Source organism: Myotis yumanensis, unplaced genomic scaffold (assembly GCF_028538775.1).
Source record: "Myotis yumanensis isolate MYYU_CA2020_CCGP unplaced genomic scaffold, mMyoYum1.0.hap1 SCAF_13, whole genome shotgun sequence".
In the NCBI taxonomy this organism is placed as follows: domain Eukaryota; kingdom Metazoa; phylum Chordata; class Mammalia; order Chiroptera; family Vespertilionidae; genus Myotis; species Myotis yumanensis.
The window spans coordinates 972,869-986,949 of NW_027223764.1; the positions used below are offsets into that span (position 1 = coordinate 972,869).

General features: G+C 63.0%; 1 protein-coding gene across 1 annotated transcript in view; it reads left to right on the top strand.

Annotated features, from left to right (window-relative positions):
• LOC139022155 (scavenger receptor cysteine-rich domain-containing protein DMBT1-like) overlaps window positions 1–3,955 on the top strand; it is a 53,319-nt gene extending 49,364 nt beyond the window's left edge. The window contains exons 38-40 of the mRNA XM_070433229.1: window positions 334–728; window positions 1,357–1,630; window positions 3,411–3,955. Coding sequence (XP_070289330.1) covers window positions 334–728; window positions 1,357–1,609 — 648 coding nt within the window. The 3' untranslated portion in view covers window positions 1,610–1,630; window positions 3,411–3,955. The remainder of the gene's footprint in view (window positions 1–333; window positions 729–1,356; window positions 1,631–3,410) is intronic.
• Window positions 3,956–14,081: the final 10,126 nt, after the last annotated feature.

Here is a 14,081-nt window from a genome sequence, read left to right on the forward strand (position 1 = left end):
CGTCCCGGCGTGTCCTGGATTCTGGGGCGCAGGGGACGGATTGTGTGTGTCGAAGCGAAACGTCATTGGGGTGAAGGCATCCGTGTCCCTCCCACTTCCAACCACAGGGAGGCGGTGGCAGGCGGTCTCCCCACCGTCCAGGCGGAGGGCGCCTGGCAGGCTGCCCAGCACGTCCATCGTCGGCCGCCGCCAGGGCTTCGTGGGGCCTGAAGCCACGCCGGCCGGGCCTGGGAGGGTTATGAAGCGCGTTGAGTCACTTCTGACTCTAACAAGACCAGCAGCGAGATCCCCTCGCAGGGCCGTGTGCCTGACGCCCTCTCCCGCCCCCTCCAGCTCGATAATGACACCATCACCTACTCCAACACCCTCCAAGCAGCCATCCCCGTGGCCAACGGCCTCATCCAGAGGCGGCCGAGCCTGCACCTCCACGTGAGCTGCCGGATGCTGCGGGACACCTGGGTGGACCTTATGTACGTGGCCAACGACTACACCGATGTCCAGGAAGTGCAGTACGGCAACTTCGCCGTCAACATGTCCTTCTACACGTCGTCCTCGTTCGCCTACCCCGTGACCATGCACCCCTACTACGTGCGCTTGAACCAGGACCTGTACGTTCAGGCCGAGATCCGCCGCGCCGCCGCCTCCATGGCCCTGTTCGTGGACACCTGCGTGGCGTCGCCGTCCTCCGAGGACGTGCCCTCTGTGGCCTACGACCTCATCCGGAGCGGGTAAGCGTGTCCCACCAGCGAGCCAAGGCCTTGGGTCCTGGGAGCTCAGCTGAGCCCGTCAGGGTGCCCCTCTGGTTAACGCCCAGGGAGAGGGCGCCTGACGCGCAGAATGGCTGCCCTGTGGCCCCCAAGCCTGTCAATGGGATGAGGCCCAGTGAGGAGCTCCGGGCAAGCCCTGGCGTCAAGGACGTGGGTGTGGTGGGAAAGCTTTCATTTGGGAGCAGATGGAGATGAGATGCCAGATGCCAGCTGCACCTCCTGGGGACAGTGGCTTCCTGAGCCCGTGTCTCCACCCACCAAGTGAGCAGGAGGACGCCCACATCAGGGGCTGTTGGGGGATGAGGGAGAGCGTAGGTGGGGTTTGGGCAGAGAAGATGCTCAGTGAGGAGGGCGGGTCCTCAGTGGGCGTGGCCAAGGGCGCCCAATGTCGCCCCAAATCAGCTGACAATGGACCTTCTCACCTTCCTGGTTCCAACCACGCTCCAGGGCAGATGTGCGGGTGTGGGGGGCGGGCGCGAAGAGGGGTTGAGGGGGTGCGGCAGGGGGCATGGGTCCCACGCCCAGTGGATCTCGGTCGGGGCGGCCGAGGTCCTGAGCCTGATGGCGCCGCTCTGCTCTCTCCTTGCAGGTGCGTGAGGGACGACACCTACCAGGCCCTCCCGGCGCCCGCACCCGGCCTCGCCCGCTTCAAGTTCCGCTCCTTCCACTTCCTGCACCGCCTCCCCGCCGTGTACCTGCACTGCAAGGTGCTCGTGTGCAGGGCCCACGACCCCGCCTCCCGCTGCCGCGGTGGCTGCCAGCCCAGGCGCAAGCGAGACCTGGGCTCCTACCAGGAGAAGGTGGACGTGGTGCTGGGCCCCATCCGGCTGCAGGCGCCGTAGCCCGGGAGAGGAGGAGCCTGGGTAGGTGGTCGCCCTGGACCCGCCGCCCCCTCCACCCGCTGGGCTCACCTGTGATCCGGGGAGGCGGGAGGTCGCGGACGTTTCTCTGGGGGTCAGGCTGCACCTGAGGTGGGCATGGACTGCGTATCGGGCCGCCGGGTGGTGCAGACTGCAACTAGCCCTTCGGCCGCCTTCCTCACAGGGCCCCCGGTCTACGAGGGACGCATGTGGGGTCTGGTCTAAGCTGTGGGCTGGGGTGGGAGAGACCCCTCATTCTGCCAAGGGCCATTTGGAAGTTTTTTAAAATATACATTTTTATTGATTTCAAGAGGAAGGGAGAGGGAGAGAGAGAAACATCACTGATGAGAGAGAATCATTGACCGGCTGCCTCCTGCACGCCCCACACTGAGGATCGAGCCTGCAACCTGGGCATGTGCCCTTGACTGGAATCGAACCCGGGACCCTTCAATCCGAAGGCTGATGCTCTATCCCAGTGGTCAGCAAACTGTGGCCCCTTGAGTGTGGCTCTTCCACAAAATACCACATGCAGTGCGATTGAAACTTCGTGGCCACAATGAAGAGGCCAAAGAGTGGCTCCATCTAGTCAAACCTCACGTGAACTCACTCTGAGGCCCCGACAGGGCCAGAGCCAGGGATTCTTGTGCCTCAGGCGGACTGCAGGCGGGACGTCCCCCAGCCCCGGCCTAGAGGGTCCGGACCTGGGAGGCAGACACACCTGACCTCTCACCTCTGGGTTCTCACCTCCCCGAGCCTCACTCCTCCTCTGTCAGACACAACTGCTCGCCGCCCCCACCCCCCCCCCGTCAGGACTGTGAGGGGTTGTGGTGGCTTTTGTTAGTATCATTGTCGTCACCGATATTAACACATCAATGACCACATGGTCACTCCTGTCCGCCTTAACCCCCCGCAGGCCCCGGGGAAAGAAGTGGGGTCCAGGCGGGGCCGCGAGGGCGGGTGTGGGGAGCGTAGCTGTCAGCGGCCTGTGTCCCCTCGGGCGCAGGTCACACACCTCTGGCCGCTCTCTCTCCTGGTGTCCGCGCTCAGGCTGTCCCCAGGTGCGGCCCATTCTAGGCTCTGTCCTTCCTCATCCATTCATTCCACGCCCACCTCCTGGAGGCCTCCCGGGTGCCAAGAGTCAGAGAACTAAACGCAGATCAATCCCGGCCGGCGTGGCTCAGGGGTTGAGTGCGGACTTGTGAACCAGGAGGTCAGGGTTCGATTCCCGGTCAGGGCACAGGCCTGGGTTGCAGGAGCGAGCCGGAGGCAGCAGATCCATGATTCTGTCTCATCATTGATGTTTCTATCTCCCTCTCCCTCTCCCTTCCTCTCTGAAACCAATAAAAACATATTTTTTAAAAATAATTAAAAGAAAAAGGAAGACAGATTGAAGCCACCCCCCTCCCCCCAGAAAGCTTACCCTGAGGCCAGAGAGCACAGGGCAGGGCACCCCCAGGGCAGCAGGGCAGGGGGTGCGTGTCTGAGGCCAACAGGGACCCTGCTTGCTCCTCTCCCCGCCCCTCTTCCCACAGGCGCCGCAGTCGCTGGGGCCCGGGTTCCGCTGGCCTGGGTCCCATGTACCCATTTCCCCACTGGGCTGAAATGTTCCCGCTCCCCCACCCCGTCCACTGGGAGCCTCCAGCCACATTGAACCTCACAACCCTCCCCGGGTCCCGGGGCCCATAGGACACAGCGACGCTCCCGCCCGCCCTCAGCCTCCCTCCCGACTGGCCTCAGTTTCCCGCTCGGCACTCCCTGCTCTCACTCCTCTTCCTCCCACCAGACAAGCAGCTCTGAGGGCATCGCCTGCCCTGGGACCACCGCCCCACCTGTGTCCTCTGTGTCCGCCGGCTCGTCCTGACCGACCTCCTCTGCGTCCCCACCCGAGGCCACAGCCGGAGCCACCACAGCCTGCCACCTCGAGGGGTCACACGGGAGCACCCCCCCCTCCCTGTGGCCTCAGCAGCTGCAGTGTGACCTCGGAATGCACAGGGCGGGGCTCCCACCCCAGAGCCCTGGACCCGAGGGGACAGGAAGCAAAGGGTGCCCGAGCCTCGTGCCCACAGACTCCACCCGCTCTGCCAGGCACCGGGCGGGGGCTGGGGTGGGGGAGGGAAGTCAGGGGCCGGTTTTCCTAACACCGGGCTGGGCGCCGGGACTGAGGGTCAGGCAGGCGCGTGGCTGGGACCCTCAGGGCAGCCGTGAGCCACACCTCCCGCCGAGAGCCTTCCCCGGGGGCCGCCTTCCTGGCTTCTAGAACCCGCTGCTCAGGCTGCAGCTGCCCTGCCAGGTCGTGGACGAGCTGAATAAAGAGCATTTTCACAGCAAGTGTTGGTCTGGTCATGTGGGGACTCCCCTGGGCCCGGGATCCCTGCAGATGGAGCGAAGGAGTGGGAGGGGGTCCCGGGCTTCCAGAACCTTCTGAGGGATGGAGACTGTGCTGGTGGGTGCCAGTCCTCCCCAAAGCAGGAAATGGGGAGAGAAAGGCCAGCGTGCGGGTGCCACCGTCATTCCTGGAGTCGGGACCAGGCACGGAACAGACTGGCACCTGGATGTGTGGGGGAGGGGGGAGAAGAAGAGATAAACCAAAGAACTCAGGCCTATAGGCAGAGCCATGGCACGGCCATCGGGGGAGGGGGCTGGGGAGAGGGGACGGGGGCTGGGAGACATCTGTAAGACTATCAACAATAAAAATCCATTTATACATGGGGGCAAAAACCCAAAAGACAAAATTTCAAAATGAAAAGCAATCAGATGCCGAGAGAGGAGAGCAGCTGCCCTGTCACCCCACACGTTGTCCACCAGGGTTCTCCCGGCCTCCAAGGAGCAGCCATGGGGAGCCTGGGAATTGCTGAGCGGCTGGACCCCATGGGGATGGAGGCTCCCCTCTGAGCGTAAACGTGCCAACATCACAGCCACACGGGCGCCTCTTCCCGGCCAGGGCTCTGTCTCCTCTGGGTCTCAGGTCGTCTCCGGGCTGGGGGGCTGGGGGTCTGGGGGGCTGGGGGGCTGGGGGCTGAGGGGCTCAGGGGCTGGCGGGCTGGGGGGCTGTAGGACTGGGGGCTGGGGGCTGGGGGCTGAGAGTGGACGCCCCCTCCTGGGCCCCGATGGCCTGGGGCGCAGGCTCGGCCGGCCTGCACGTGGCTCCAGGGAGGAACAGACGGACAGGTGGCCCCAGGACCTGGGAGGAAACAAGGCCCCGTGCGCTGTCCACAAAGGCAGTGCATCTGCCCAAACAGGAGAGAAGCCAGCCCAGGACTGTGGGGTGAGGGAGGGCAGGACCCCGGTTTCCCATCCTGCCCTGGGAATGCGCACGACCGGGACCCTGACCCGCCTCCCTGTGTCCACCCCCTTGGCAGGGTGACTGCCATTTCTCCCATGAAGACATGACGTCCACGTGGCCAGGCCGCTCAGTTGGTTGGAGAGTCACAGGATACACCAGGGTTTCCGGTCCCTCCTGGTCAGGAATTAACCAATCAGAGCATTAATGGGTGGAGCAATGGGTCCATGTTCCTCTCTCTTTCTCTCCCTCTCCCTCCCTCTCCCTTCCTCTCTGAAATCAATAAAAATATTTTTAAAAAATAGAAACAGAGAGAGGGAGCTGAGGCCCATTGGCCGCCCGTGCCCCGGGACTGGCCTTGGTCGTGCTCTCACTGCCAGGCTGTGGCACCGTGGTGCGTGCCAGTTCAGTCTTGACTTCCGGGCACCTTGCGAACTTCCATTTACTCTCTGGGATCGGGCCACGGCCTGTGAACACGCCTGCCAGCCTGCTGGGGGGGCCACCTGGCCCCGGCACTCCCACCAGCCCCAGCTGATCGCTGTCAACCCATAAGGAGCTGACTGCAGCCCCCGGGCGCCCAGCAGAAACCAGAGGACCGCCCGGCGGAGCCCAGCCCAGGTTGTTGACTCCCTACCCACTCCCTGCATATCCCGCTCCCCCTCCCCCTCCTTTAGGAGATGGATTAGGAGCTAGATGGACTCAAGTTCAACTCTGCTGCCGGCATGTTGCTGGCTGAGTGGCCTTTCCCACCTGTAACGTGGGGATAATCACAGCACCGCCCCCCCCCCCCCCCCCCCCCCCGGCTGCCGGGGAAGGAACGGGTCAATACGGGGCACCTGGTGAGCAATAAAGACCCAGCGTCGCCGACGGTACACGAAGGTCCTGCAGCCTCAGCCTCCCCTGGTTAGACGGGGACCACAGCGATGCCCCCGCGCCTGGCATCGGAGGGTTAACCGTGACGGCGCGGCCACCAGGCCAACAGCGCGGGGCCATGGGCCTGCCCCTGTGCTGGGCTCTGAGGACAGTCCAGCGGCTGCAGCTGCCGGAGCCGCCAGGTGGCAGAGGGCCGACGGCCGTTCCATTCAGATCCGCAGAGGTGGGTGCTGGGTTTATCCTCTTTGACGCGTGAAGTAAGCGACGCCACAAGCACGCATCTTGCTCCGCCACAGGCTCCTGCGTGGGGCGCACCCCCACCCCCAGGAGGTCTGAGCCGTGGGCGTGGCGCTCTGGGGGCCCGGGGTGCTGGGCCCATGTGGGCAAGTGCCACTGCGGCCAGGGCCCTCCTGAGGTTGTGCGGGGGGGGAGGGGGGGAGGGGGACGGATGGGGGAAGGGGCCGGCCCAGGGTCCAGGCTCCTGTGACGTGTGACAGGTGAGGCAGACGCGTGGCGCCAGGTGGCTTGTGCAGGAGGGCAGGTAGGCTCCACTGTGGCTGCAGGGTGGTCAGCGGGCAGGACTGCCCACGGCCGTGGGGAGCAGGCTGGGGGACCCCACTCCGCCATTTGGGTGGTGTGCTTGACAGGCAGGCTGGAGCTGAGGGCCCCCTCCTTCCCCACAGTGTCTCCCCTCCACGTGGCGTCTCCCCTCCACCTGGCGTCTCCCCTCCACGTGGCGTCTCCCCTCCACGTGGCGTCTCGCCCTCGGCCGCTGGCATCTGAGAGGACGGTCGGGGTGCGGGCTCAGAGAGCGATGCCTGTTTTGAAACAAGTGTTGTTGGCCCTGGCTGGTGTGGTTCAGTGGCTAGAGCGTCGGCCCCTGGACTGAAGGTTTGATTCCCGGTCAAGGGCACGTCCCTCGGTGCAGGTCTGACCCCCGGCCCTGGTTGGGGCGTGTGCAGGAGGCAGCCAATCCATGCGTGTCTCTCACACTGATCTTCCTCTCTCTGTGTCTCTCTCTAAAATCAGTGGGAAGCGTCCTCGGGGAGGACGAACAGGACAAAACCAAAGGGAAGAAGCAGGTGCTGCTGGTTGTGTCTGAGGCCCCTGTTGTGTGTCACAGCGAGTCCTGCCAGGCGGGCGGCCAGGTCGTAGAATCGCATGTTGCAGGCCACACCGGAAGGCCCGCTGGGCCTGGTTCTGTGGGAGCTGGGCCTCCAGCCCCCTCTGCCCCGTGTCTGGCCCAGCTGGGCCGGCTCCCGGCGGTCCGTGCCGGCTCCCACTCGGACGCGGCCCCGGGGCTCCCATCCCGTGGGTGGGGCGGGCCTTCCTGCCGCCGGGCGGCTGCTGTGTCAGAACCTTTAGAGGCGATGGCCTCAGTGTCCTGCCTGCCAAGGACCAGCAGAGAGCAAGGGCAGGGAGCCCTGCGAATGCAGGTGGCGTCACGAGAAGAGCGGTTCAGATTCTTTTCTTAAAAGTATTTCTTTACTGATGTCAGAGAGGAAGGGAGAGGGAGGGAGAAACATCAATGAGAGAATCCTGGACCCGCTGCCTCCTGCACGCCTACCCTGGGGATCGAGCCTGCACCCGGGCTGTGCCCTGACCGGGAGCAAACCGTGACCTCCTGGCTCCTGGGTGGTCGCTCAACCCCTGAGCCCCGCTGGGCGGGCAGGAAATCTGTTCTTGAGTCACAGGCCCGGGTGCTGCGTGATGGGCTCGGGGGCTCTGTGCAGCCCTCCAGGGACCCACCTCGGGGGGCGGGGCAGTCCCTGTCCTGGTGACAACCCCTCAGGCCCCAACAGGATCCAGGGGCTGCCTCTCCTCATCGATCAGGCGCCACCTCCCTCCGGGGCTCACGTGAGCCTTCGCCCTTTGCAGGCTCCTCCCGTCCAGGTGCACCTGCCGGCTCAGGGTCTCCTCCCTCGGGGGTGCACCTCCCCTCGCCCCCTGCCCCCCCACACCTGTGCCCCACGAAGCTGGGCTGAGCCCTCCCCTCTGGGTCATTCCTAACCTCCTCCCCACCCCGGGGCCTGGCTGGGCTGGGGGAGCAGAGCTCCCAGGAACCCTGTGGCCAGGAGGAGGCAGAGGCGTGGCCACTAGGGGGTGAGCAGACCTCAGGGAACGCCAAGCAGGTGCCAGGGGACCTGGATGTGAGAGGACAGACAGGGGAGAGCTGAGAGCCGGCGAGGGGCAGCTTCCTCCGCCTCCACCGGCGGGCAGGAGGACCCCCGCCAGGAGAGGGGCCTGGCCACGCCTCCCCGAGGCCCCTTCCCCTCGGGCCTCGGGGCCCTTCTCTTACTCGCCAACCTCCTCACTCTGTGCTGGTCTGTGCTTGTTCCTGTTGTTGAAATGTCAGCCCAGGAGAACGGGGGCTTCTGTGCAGACTGTCCAGCGCCCGTTACCACGGGGGTCGGGGGTCGGGGGTCGGGGGCGGGGAGGGGGGGGTGCGTTGCAGGAAGTGGCCGTTGGGAAATGAATGGACCATGGGTGACTGTCGGGACATCTGCAGCAGCCTCGGGCCTCGGGAGTAGCCCGCCCACCCGCCCGAGGGAAGCAGCCTGTGGCCCGGCTTCCTGCACTTTGACCTTTGGGGCAATTCCAGGGCGGGGTGCTAGAGGAGGGCCTGTTGGTGAAGGGCTGGAGGGAGGGGGCGGGGGTGCCGGCGGAGGCCCAGGGCGCGAGGTTCGGGAACAGGAGGGGCCTGGGAAACTGCTCTAATCAGACGTGTCTCCCTGGCTTCCAGCTGCTTATCCTGCCTTTGAATTCCTAACTGAGCATACGGGGCACCTTCCCAAGGTCACATCACCTTTATCTCTGGCCCTCGCCCTGGAAAGACCGTGGAGGAGGGGCTGGAACTGTTAGCCTCACCCCAGGTGTCCCTCCACCAGGTGTGGCTCAGCCCAGGCATCGCCATGGGGAGGGGATGGCCCTGAACCCAGGCAGGGCAGCGACCTGCCTCTGTTGTAATGTACCCCGAGGATCACACAAGGATGCCTCAAGAAGTCGAATTAAAGAGTCCCATTTATTGCAAATCTGGGACTATGAGGGGCATCTCGAAAATCTCATAGTGCCCTCTCAGCCCCAACACCAGATTTATAGGCAAAGATCACAAAGGTATTGATTACATCCCAGGGTTTAGAACAGGGCTGGGCAAGCTTTTTGACTCGAGGGCCACAATGGGTTCTTAAACTGGACCGGAGGGGCGGAACAAAAGCATGGTTGGAGTGTTTGTGTGAACTAATATAAATTCAAAGTAAACATCATTACATAAAAGGGTACGGTCTTTTTTTTTTTTAGTTTTATTCATTTCAAACGGGCCGCATCCGCGCGGGCCGTAGTTTGCCCACGGCTGGTTTAGAAGGAGGAACCTGGTTTGCAAAAAGCAGTTTACAGAAGCAGACTTAGCATGTTATCTCAATTACAGTTTGGGGGTCTCCGGAACGCTGAGTCAACAGGGACACGTTAACTGGAGCCCTCTGACCTTGGGATAACTGTGCTGTCCTTCCCAGGTAAAGGAAAACGTGCTTTCTAAGACCAGTGTGACCACAACCAATGGGATATTCACATTACAATCAATAGGGTATTTAATCGAATGGGGTGATTTATATAATTCAGAAAATTAAAATAACTTTTCTATTATTTTAGCAAGAAAATAAGTACAGAAACCGAACAGCAGGGTTAGAGTTAAACTACATTTTTTATCTGAGATGATTGCTCCCATACTTCACCTCAACCACCAGCCTCAGAATTACCTGAGCGCCTGGCAGGGCTCCCAAACCCTCCCAGACCCCCTGATTCTGTGACCTAAGATTTGAGAACATCTCCGACTTTCCTATTTATTGCAACAGAAGTTGCTCAAAACATGAACAGTCTTAGCGGCTCCATGAGCTGAATGAGCAGGAAGTGTGGATTCTTAGAACTCAGGGTTGGACCAACCACTTCTCGAGAATTTCTTTCAGATTTCCAGGGAAGACAGAATGGTCTAGGTAAACAGTAGCTCATAATTGCCCCCTATTAACAATTATCTGGGGCAGCAGCGGGCGGTTTCTGGCGTCTCCAGCAAACACCGGCTTCGCTAAGTGGAAATTTATTATCCCACCCGTTCCACATGTCTGAGCGGGTCGGGGAGCTCCTGATAGTGCGGGCGTGGCCCCAGGAGCGGCTGGTGGACTTTGTCTGGGAGACTTTTGGGAATCAGAGTCACCCCTAACAGAGCCACTGGCGGGGGGGCGGTTTCCCAACATCCACGCATTAGGTCAGTGGTCGGCAAACTGCGGCTCGTGAGCCACATGCGGCTCTTTGGCCCCTTGAGTGTGGCTTCCTAAGCCTTAGGAGGACCCTAATTAAGTAAATAACAATGTACCTATCTATATAGTTTAAGTTTAAAAAATTTGGCTCTCAAAAGAAATTTCAATCGTTGCACTGTTGATATTTGGCCCTGTTGGCTAATGAGTTTGCCAACCACTGCGTTAGGGTGATTGATGGCCGTGGACAATGAGCACTAACCTCCTGGTGACCCCTCGGGGCCGTCGGTTCCCGGCTGGGGCCGCGGGAAATCCCGTAAGAGGTTCGCCAGGTGAAGACGCACACAGGGTGATGTGCCAGGGGCTGGGACGGGCCTCAGGCTCATTTCCTACAAAGGCAACCGGCTCCGTCAGCGGGTGTGGGCGGCTCCCGGGAGGTGGGGTTCGAGGAGCACCCCCTCCCCCGGCTTGTGGCTGCAGGTGCGAGCTGCTCACAATAAGGTCAGCATGTAGCTTGACCTCCCGAGAGCGCAGAGCCCTGCGGAGTGGAGCCCGATCGGGAATGACACTAGACGTTCACGGTTATGACCACGTTGACTGCGCCTCTCGGAAGACCAAGCGTGTAAAACGTAACGGGAGAGCGCACGCGCGTCCAGCGAAGGGTTTGCAGCAGGAGCTGGGGGCTCTGGGGCGAGGAGGCCCGCGCTCCTACTCAGCTCATGGTGGCTCCGGCCTCCTCTCAGGGGGACTGGTGTGGGCAGGACAAGGTGTCTGCTCGCACAGACGCGCCCCCGTGAGCAGAAAGACGGCAGGAGAAACGGATGGAGAGAGAAGCCGGAGGGAGGCGGGAGGAACGAGGCGAAATGAGAGGACAGTGGTCCTTCGAAGTCCAGGGCCGTGGCCCCTGTGCCGGGCGGGAACCGGGTTCCTGCCGAGGGCCACACGGTGTTTGCCGCGTCTTCCTCAGGCCGCACGAAAGGAGCCACTTGAACATCAGCGGCTCTGTTTGGCCAGACCTTTCACGAACACACCTGATGCCTTTATTGCACTCACACAACCCGCGGGCCGGGCGTCCCCACCCCTGATTGAGGACGAGGAAAGGAACCGGGAAGTATGTCAGGGGTAGGAGGTGGGTTCATGCAACACGTGAGCCGCGAGGTGGCGCCGTCTAAAATATAACCTTCCAAGTACATTTCGGAAAAATCCTGAGTGACAGCCTCCACTTACTATCCGGCTTCCACCCGCATCGCCTTCATCCCCGTGTGTGTCCGTACGCGCATGTGCACACGTGTTCCTTAGGGCGGAGGGTGCGTCGGGCGGGTGAGGGTGCGGACCTCGCTCTGCAGGTGGGAGGGAGGCAGACAGAGCCCTGCCCGCCAGCAGGCACAGAGCGAGGCGGTGTTTTCCCTCCTTATTTGGGGCCGAGTTGAACCACCTTGGCCCTCATGACTCGGGTGCTTCCTCTCCCACCCGAGCGGGTGCCTCAGCGCCGGGACCTCGTAGATCTCACCATCGGGGCGGCTCAGAGGCACATGCTCACCTGGACGCGGAGGGGAAGGTGGTGTCCTGGCGAGTCCTTTCTTGTCCCAAAACCCGCAGCTATTACTCATCCGTGTCTGTGATGAACACGGCGTCCAGCAGGCCCGGTCGGACACCCTCACCGAGGGCCGCTGAGGGCACACCCTGGGGCCTCGAGTGCTCATCCGCAAGCTCCCGGTGACGGGTGAGGAGCCTGGCCACTCAGGACTCCCCCGAGGCAAAGAAACACAGTGCAGCCGCCTGGAGTCTGTGCAGGCGCCGCCCAGGAGGGTCCCCGCCCCGCACGTGCCCCAGGAAAGTCCTCGGGAGGAGACGGGCAGGGACAACGGGGCAGCTACGGGTCTCAGCCTGGCAGCCAGGCCTGGGGCAGCCGGCCCCTGACTTCAAGACGGGGCCAGGGAGAGCTGAGGAAGGAGGCCCGGAGCAGCAAGGCGGCCGGGAGGCTGGGAGCCCCTGCTCGGGCTCCAGGGGGCTCCCCAGAGAGAGAGGGGGGCTGCCCCAGAAAAGCCCGAGCCCCGCAGCACGGAGAAGCCAGCCGTGGGCACAGGCCTGGCCAGGTGACGGGGCCCAGGAGACGGGGCTCTTGGGCAATCTATGTTGGCAGCAGGAGCAGGAAGTGGCCCCTCAATGCCTCCACCACTGTCACTGCCACACAAAGAGGCTAAGAGAATCTGGCCCTGTGCCCTCGGGCGAAGGGGGGAGTGGGGGGCCCTCACTAATGGGGAGCTTGCCCAGCCCTTCCTTTCCTGGAATTACCTGCGATGCCCTCCCTTCCCATCACCCCGTCCTCCAGGACCTGTGGCGGCCCCGCGGCTCACTGCCCCTCCCCCCTGAGGCCTTTCAGGGGCTGTGACCTCGGGCAGGAGGCAGGAGGCAGGAGGTGGCGGGCCCTTTGAACCTGGGCCGGTGGCCCTGACGGGGCAGGAACAGAGTTGGGCACCTGCTCTGGTTGTCAGACACGGATCCTTCGCTGTTCGCCGCGATCGTGCTGTTCTGATGAGAGAAGGCACATCTCACCCTGCTGGGGGGCCACCCGAAAGGGCGTGTGTGACCTGAGGTCAGGGACAGGCCAAGCGCATGTCCAGCCGAGATGGAGGCTTTTGTGTTACGTCCTCACGCGCTGTCTGTCTGCACTCTGGCTGGGTGTGCGGTGCCGGCTGCGTGTGCGGTGCCGGCTGGGTGTGGGGGTGGCGGCTGGGTGTTTGTGCCAGCTGGGTGTTTGTGCCGGCTGGGTGTGCGGTGCCGGCTGGGTGTGTGGTGCTGGGGTAGAGGCTGTGGTCCCCGAGGTCACAGGGAGGACGCTGGGGGTGGGGCACAAACAACTCGAACCCAACGGGAGCTCGAGAAGACGGGGGAGTGGGTGCCTGTGCAGTGCCCGCGGCCGAGAGGACAGGCTCCTGGGGAGGCCTACGGCAAGGACTGAGTGAGCCTCCTCCACCCGCGGGGGAACCTGGGGGCCTCCCAGGCCCGGCGCTTTCCGCAGGAGGAACGGAGCGGCGCTGGTGGGCGCCCGGTGGGGCCCCCGCAGGCCCAGCTCGCTGTCTCGGGAGTGACGGGGGGGGTGGGGGGCACAGCCGCTGCCCGGCCTCGGGTCAGAGCGGCTCCTCCAGGGCAGGCTCTCCCGGCGGGGCCTCCCCCCTGGCTGGACCCCCTGCTGCTCATCTCTGAGCTGCGCAGAGGCACCTGCAAAGCTGCGGGAAAGCCATCCCCGCAGCGCCACCCATTTCCACCGCTGAAGTGGTCAGTCAGGTGTCTTCTGGGGAATGCATGTGCACACACACACACTCATGCACTCTAGGCACCATACATGCATGTACATGTGCACACACACACTCACACACGCTGGCTCTGGGGGCCTCGTGTGTAACAGGAAGAAGGAAATGTGAATGAACCCTTCTCACTCAAGGAACTCACCTGCGGGGCGGCCCCAGCCCGGCTTCCTCCTCCGGCCGCGCACAAGGGGCCCATTCTGGCCGCGGCTCTCGGACTCGGCTGACCCCTCGCACTTTTGTTCCTCTGGTTTGGCCAGAGCTGCGGCTCGTCCCTGCCCTGTGTCCTCAGAGCCCCTTCCTTTGTTCCAGTTTCCTGGGATTGGATATTTGTTGTTGTTTCGACACCACTCGTCATGGCCACGGCAAGGCTGGCAGGGCTGCGGGTGAGCGAAGCGGTGGGTCTGACGGCTTCCTGAGCCCCATGCGGCCCCGCTCTCCAGGGGGGGCCCGGGGCACCTTCCCGGCCACATCTGCCACCTGAGCACACAGGGCACAGCCGGCTGTCAGCCGGGGGGCGAACTGTGACTCCTTTTTAATTTATTTTTCTTTTTTAAAGTATATTTTTATTGATCTCAGAGAGGAAGAGAGAGATAGAAACATCAATGATGAGAGGGAATCATGGATCGGCTGCCTCCTGCACGCCCCACACTGGGGGTTGAGTCCACAGCCCGGGCATGTGCCCTGACCGGGAATGAACCCTGACCTCTGGTGCCTAGGTCGATGCTCGACCACTGAGCCATGCTGGC